The 7,318-nt window shown below is 38.3% G+C and overlaps 1 protein-coding gene across 1 annotated transcript in view; it reads left to right on the top strand.

Moving 5' to 3' along the window:
- The first annotated feature begins 1,649 nt into the window (after window positions 1-1,649).
- LOC132143804 (uncharacterized) overlaps window positions 1,650-7,318 on the top strand; it is a 23,632-nt gene continuing 17,963 nt past the window's right edge. Inside the window, exon 1 of the mRNA XM_059554346.1 lies at window positions 1,650-1,778. Within this exon, the coding sequence (XP_059410329.1) occupies window positions 1,696-1,778 (83 nt within the window). The 5' untranslated portion in view covers window positions 1,650-1,695. The remainder of the gene's footprint in view (window positions 1,779-7,318) is intronic.

Here is a 7,318-nt window from a genome sequence, read left to right as displayed (position 1 = left end):
TCCTTTCTGATATTGCTCCACTATTTTTCACCGCAGCATTGGGGGAATTGGTGATCTTCTGCCCATCTTGACTTCTGAGAGACACTGCCACTCTGAGAGGCTCTTTTTTTACCCAACCATGTTGCCAATTGACCTAATAAGTTGCAAATTGGTCCTCCAGCTTTTCCTTATATGTACATTTAACTTTTCTGGCCTCTTATTGCTACCTGTCCCAACTTTTTTGGAATGTGTAGCTCTCATGAAATCCAAAATGAGCTAATATTTGGCATGACATTTCAAAATGTCTCACTTTCAACATTTGATATATTGTGAATAAAATATAAGTTTATGAGATTTGTAAATTCCATTCCTTTTTTACTCACAATTTGTACAGTGTCCCAACTTTTTTAGAATCCGGTTTGTATATAAACATTATGCATGTGGAATGATCCCATAAAACAGAAACCCAACATGAGTATAGGAAATTGAAGCGTGAATTATTACTTGATAATAACGTACTTATGTCTAGTGTGTAATATGATTTGAAATGTCTGTGTATGTATAGAAAGGTTCATTTCATGTTAATTTTAAAAGATAGTTTTCTAACCATTACATGTATGTGAATGTGTATGTTTGAGTGTGTTTTTGCCTAGTAGTCTCAGATTGTATGCACACTTGAAAGCTGCCTGTCTGTCTGTGTGTGTGAGTGAGTGAGCGAGCGAGTCTGTGATGGTGCATGCTCCTGTGTGTGTGTGTGTGTGTGTGTGTGTAAGAGAGAGGGAGAGAAAGAGAGAGACAGAGAGAGTCTGTGATGGTGCATGCTCCTGTGTGTGTGTGTGTGTGTGTGTGTGTGTGTGAGTGAGAGAGAGAGAGAGAGTGTGTGTGTGTGTGTGTGTGTGTGTGTGTGTGTGTGTGTGTGTGTGTGTGTGTAAGAGAGAGATGAGAGTGGGGGAAGGGTGTGTTAGATCTGTGCGTCAGAGGTTTGTGGTGTGATAGAGAAATCCAGAATAGTCTCAATGAGAATACATAATTTGAAAATATTTTAGGAGCAGTTTTAGCTCATATCAGTTCTATTTTTTTATTGCAAAATGAATTTAGGTATTGAATAACATAAATACATTGTATTTTGAACATTTTATATTGTTCTCCATTGCATAGCCCTTATTGATAAACATCGAGCTCATAACCGCGGCTAACTACTCGAGGCAGCATTAGAGAACACTACTGAATCAACGTTAACATACAAAAAACATAACGTAAAGAGCAATGTGGTTTTTTTTTATCAAAGTTAGTCGTTAATTAAATGAAGGTTAAATATTTATTCAGCCTTAACATATAAAGCAGACAGCGATAGACCTGTCAATATTATCTGATGAGTACCATCAACTTCGCTTAGAAACAGAAAAACCACCCCAGCACCCAACCTATACTAGAGGATGCGGCCATTTCTTTAATATGGGGGAGTTCGGGTTTCAGTTTTTTAATGATTATAATAATTTTAAATTGGAAAAAAAAAATAAAAAAAAATAAAGAAGTGTTATAAGGCAGATGGATTTGAAAAAAATGCCCATCGACGTATTTACAAAGGCTGCATTACAAGCGCACCGATTGTTCTCCCCTAGCGTCTGAGTGAATGGTATCGTCCGCAAGAACCTGTACATAGAGAGGGAAAGCGCGAGGACAGCGCGAGAGAGAGGACGGAGCTCATCGGCGGCAATGGCGGAGAACGGTCGCTCGCTCGTTGACTACCGGGAGCCACCGCCGCTGGACAGCAACGGAGAGAGCAGCAAACCGCGAGGGTGAGGAAGTGAACAGACGCTAGAAAAGAGTAACATTTCCAGAGATGACACTAGCTTTAAAGCTCAGAAACGTCTGACAGAAATAATATCACTTTTCTCTTTCGACAAAATTATCGTGATGACTTTAGTTTTTAAAATAGTTATAGGTAAACAAGTTTGTAATCAAAGCTAAAGAAATGTTTTATTTATTTAGTTATGAAGTTAAGTTATTCTTTATAAATAACGTTATTTCTCTGTTGTGACTGGAATCAGGTGTGTGTGTGTCATTTAAACGAGTGGCTAAGTTAACTTACTAACGTTAGTCTGATATATTTTTCAGTTTAAAAATAATGCAGAATGTAGGCTTTTAATCACTATTAACTCCGAATAAACAACTGACGTGTGAGAGAGAGCGAGCGTGTGTGTGTGAGTGTGTGAGTGTGTGAGAGAGAGAGAGAGAGTGTGTGAGTGTGAGAGAGAGAGAGAGTGTGTGTGTGTGTGTGTGTGTGTGTGTGATTGCGTGTGTCTGTGTGTCACATGGAGAGAGAGAAGGAGAGTGTGAGTGAATGATTGCTTGTGTGTGTGTGAGTGAGTGTGTGTGTGTGTGTGTGTGTGTGTGTGTGTGTGTGTGTGTGATTGCGTGTGTGTCTTGTGTCACAGGAAGAGTGTGTGTGAGTGTGATTGCTTGTTTGTGTCAGTGAGGGTGTGTATGTGTGTGTCACAGGGAGAGCGTGTGTGTGTGTGTGTGTGTGTGTGTGTGTGTGTGTGAATGCAGAGGGGAGGAGGGAGAGAGCAGAGCGTGAGAGAAAGGAACAAGTACAGTGTGTGTGTGTGTGTGTGTGTGTGTGTGTGAGAGAGAGAGAGAGAGAGAGTGTGTGTGTGCTTGTGTGTGTGTATTTGAGTGAGAGCATGAGAGGGAGGGAAAGACAGTGAGTGTGCGTGACAAAGACAGACACAATATGCTGGTGTGTGTGTGTTTGTGAGACTGTGTGTGTTCCTGGTATTCCCTGCATTATGGGGACCAAATGTCCCTACTAGGATAGAAATACCAGTAATATCTGACCTTGTGGGGACATTTTTTATAAATAGCTTGTAAATGATTAAGAGTGCATTATTTATTCTTTTTTTTTTTTTTTGATAATCTAAAAATGGCAGTAGATTTCCATGAAGTGTAGATTTAGGGTTAGAGTATAAAAAATACCGTTACATTAAAGAAACCATTATCTCTACGGAATATGCCCATTAACCATGCAAATGCAATGTGTGTGTGTGAAAGTGGGAAGAGTGTTTGAGAGTGAATGTGTGAGACAGCATTAGTGTGTGATTGCATGTGACAGAAGATAAAAGGTGTGTATATGTGACGAGTCTTTGGAAGAGGTGTGTGTGCGTAGGTTGTGCCTAAACCTAATGGGGGCCAAATGTCTGTTTGAGGACAGTAAAACCTGAAATCACCTACATTTTGAAAACCGGACAACACTTGAGAAAATCATAAGAGAAAAAACTCATTGTATATACTAAATAATAAAAATATAAAAACACAGAAAGGTTTCTATGAGAGTAAGGTTTTAGTTTAGGTGAACATAAATATCATTGGCTCAGGATAAAACAATTGTCAATGGAAAGTCCCCACCATGATAGAAAAATAAACATGTATGTGCATTTGGCTAGGGTGGAGTGGACCATCTAAAAGGTATTATTGTCAAGGTTTGTCAGGAGAAAGGTGTGTGGGAGTGTGAAGCACATGATGCTGAAGAAGATGTGCATTTTAAATGTGGGGAGAGAGTGTGTGAAGTCCATTGAGTGTGTGATGTGTGTACGTGAGAGACAGGGGAAGTGTGTTTGAGACTGTGTGAAGGGGAGGGATGTGTGTGCGTGTGTTTGTGCGCACATGTGTGTTACTGAGGGGAGGAGGGAATGAGAGTGTTTGTGTAAGCCTGTGTGTGTGAGAGAGAAAAGAGAACAGCAGTGTTTGGGTCAGTGAGTGTTTATGTGTAATCACTGAAACTTGTGTGTAAAGTATAAAGCCAGTAGATAACTGAAAGTGTGTGTGTGTGTGTGTGTGTGTGTGTGTGTGTGTTTGTTAACTGTGTTTGGAAGGGAGAGCTGGATGAACAGGTAGTGTGTGTGTTTGTGAGAGATCAAGGAATACATAAATTCATAGAGAGAGACAGAAGGCAGATAGAAACTGAGAGTTTTTAAAATGCACACTGTGTGTGAAGCCTGTATATATTAAAAGACAATATATCGAAGAGTATATATTTATTGAATATATTGAAGAGTATATATCTATCTTCACTGAAGCTGTTTGAAAGAAAAACCTGAATGGAGGTAACTGAGCTGATTCAGAGGAAATTTTTATTAATCAGAGGTTGCTCTTTCATAGTTTAGGAGACTTACATTTACATTTATTCATTTAGCAGACGCTTTTATCCAAAGCGACTTACAGATGAGGACAGTGGTAGCAATCAAAAACAACAAAAAGAGCAATGATATATAAGTGCTATAACAAGTCTCAGTTAGGTTAACACAGTACACCTAGCATGGGATTTTAAATAATATAATATAAAGAAAACAGATAGAATAAAAAAAGAATAGAGCAAGCTAGTGTTAGAGGTCTTTACACATACACACACATACAATTGCATAATTAATGAAAAGAAAATAGAATATAAAAAGATTAGAAAGGTAGTTAGATTTTCTTAAAGAATAGAATTAGAATAGTGAGTGTTAAAGTTAGAGGGTCAAATAAAGATGGAAGAGATGTGTTTAAAGCCGATTCTTGAAGATGGCTAAGGACTCAGCTGTCCGGATAGAGTTGGGGAGGTCATTCCACCAGGAGGGAACATTTAATTTAAAAGTCCATAAAAGTGACTTTGTGCTTCTTTGGGATGGCACAATCAAGCGACGTTCACTTGCAGAACACAAGCTTCTAGAGGGCACATAAGTCTGAAGTAACACATTTAGGTAAATGGGTGCAGAGCCAGTGGTAGTTTTTTAGGCAAATATCAATGCCTTGAATTTTATGCGAGCAGCTATTGGAAGCCAGTGCAAATTGATAAACAGAGGTGTGACATGTATTCTTTTTGGCTCATTAAAAATTAATCTTGCTGCCGCGTTCTGAATTAATTGTACAGGTTTGATAGAATTGGCTGGAAGACCTGCCAAGAGGGCATTGCAATAGTCCAGCCTGGACAGAACAAGAGCTTGAACAAGGAGTTGTGCAGCATGTTCCGAAAGAAAGGGCTTGATCTTCTTGATGTTGAATAAAGCAAATCTGCAGGATCGGACAGTTTTAGCAATGTGGTCTGAGAAAGTCAGCTGATCATCAATCATAACTCCAAGGCTTCTAGCTGTTTTTGAAGGAGTTATGGTTGATGTGCCTAACTTGATGGTGAAATTGTGATGAAACGATGGGTTTGCTGGAATCACAAGCAGTTCTGTCTTGGCAAGGTTGAGTTGAAGGTGATGGTCCATCATCCAGGAAGAAATGTTTGTTAGACAAGCTGAGATGCGAATAGCTACCGTCGGATCATCAGGTTGGAATGAGAGGTAGAGTTGAGTGTCATCAGCATAGCAGTGGTATGAAAAGCCATGTTTCTGAATGACAGAACCTAATGATGCCATGTAGACAGAGAAGAGAAGTGGTCCAAGAACTGAGCCCTGAGGCACCCCAGTAGTTAGATGTTGTGACTTGGACACCTCACCTCTCCAAGATACTTTGAAGGACCTATCTGATAGGTAAGACTCAAACCATTGAAGTGTGGTTCCTGAGATGCCTTTTGCCAGTAGGGTTGATAGGAGGATCTGGTGGTTAACCGTGTCAAATGCAGCGGACAGATCAAGCAGGATAAGTACTGAAGATTTGGATTCCGCTCTTGCCAGTCTTAGAGCTTCAACAACTGAGAGCAAGGCAGTCTCAGTTGAATGTCCACTTCTGAAGCCAGATTGGTTGCTGTCAAGGAGGTTGTTGTGTGTGAGAAATGTAGAGACTTGGTTGAACACAGCTCATTCAAGTGTTTTTGCAATGAAAGGAAGAAGGGAAACTGGTCTGTAGTTCTCTAAAAGAGATGGATTGAGGTTGGGTTTTTTAAGTAGTGGAGTTATATGTGCCTGTCTAAATGATGAGGGAAAAACACCAGTGTGGAGGGATGTATTGATGATGTGAGTGAGTGCAGGTACAACTGCAGGAGAAATTGCTTGAAGGAGATGAGATGGAATAGGATCAAGCGGGCAAGTTGTAGGGTGATTAGAAAGGATGAGTTTTGAGACTTCTGACTCAGAGAGTGAAGAGAAGGATGTAAATGAGTAAGTTTGCTGGTGATATGAGCTTGACTGATTGTGGTGTGGAAAATTGTGCACTAATGTGTTTAATTTTATTAATGAAAAATGTTGCAAAGTCGTCAGCTATTAGAGATGAAGCAGGAGGGGGAGGAGGAGGACAAAGAAGTGAGAACATTTTTTTAAAAAGCATGCGAGAGTTAGATGAATTGTTAATTTTGTTATGGTAGTATGTCATTTTAGCAGTGGACACATTAGCAGAGAAAGAAGATAGGAGTGACTGATACATATTAAGGTCAGTAGTATTTCTGGACTTAATAGATTTAATAGATAGACTTAATAAATTAATTTGGATATTAACCTTGTCTAATATGTCTCTAATAATCCAAAAGAGAAATAAAAATGTACAAATAAAAATTTAAGAGACACTTGTTGAAATAAAGCAAGATTACAGAGATACAAAATTATTGTAGATAGCTCAGATCTGATTGTCTGAACTTCAAGAATTTTATGGGTGCACGATAAATATCGGCCGATAATTAATGCGCATCTCGTCAGTTCTCTAATCAGCTGTAAATTCCATCGGGTGCGTGATTTCACATAGAGCATCTGTTATTACACAGAGCCGCTGTAGTGCAACGGTGGAAAAATCTTGATATTTATACTGTAGATATTACTATATTAACTTATAGGCTGTTATATGTACACTGGGGAAAAAAAGAAGCTTTCATAGGCAGCCTAGTATATCATGCACTTTCACAACAAAATAAACTTTTTTTCTTCATTGAATAATAATAATAATAAAACTCTTTGTTCTCTTTCTCTGTATCATTGTTTCTACACTGGAGATTTTTTCAACAAACTTTTTTATTTATAACAAACAAGGCCATAATCATATCTAGAACATTACATTATTGTTTTAAAGAAAATATTAAGTCCAGATAACTGTGGTAATGGTAAAGGTACTAAATAAATAATAAGTTTTTTTTTTTTTGTTATCAATCTGAACTGCAAATAATATTTTTAGCTATTTAAGAATATACACCCATAAATGTTTTGGTGGTATTCCTAATATCTTGAAATCACAATACAGAAAAATGCTACTGTCCTCACAATAAATATGAATTACATGAATCACATAAATGACAGCCCAACTTACAATTCAAAACAGCGGAATTAAAAAAAGAAAAAAGAAAGTCGAATAGTTTGCATCACTGGATAATACAATCACGAGCCGACTGTTGCTACAAATAATTTTTACATTCAACATTAACAGCGAGTCA

This window comes from Carassius carassius, chromosome 7 (genome assembly GCF_963082965.1).
Source record: "Carassius carassius chromosome 7, fCarCar2.1, whole genome shotgun sequence".
Lineage (NCBI taxonomy): Eukaryota > Metazoa > Chordata > Actinopteri > Cypriniformes > Cyprinidae > Carassius > Carassius carassius.
The sequence above is the reverse complement of the archived record's forward strand: the minus strand, read 5'-3'. Positions and strand labels throughout refer to the sequence as shown.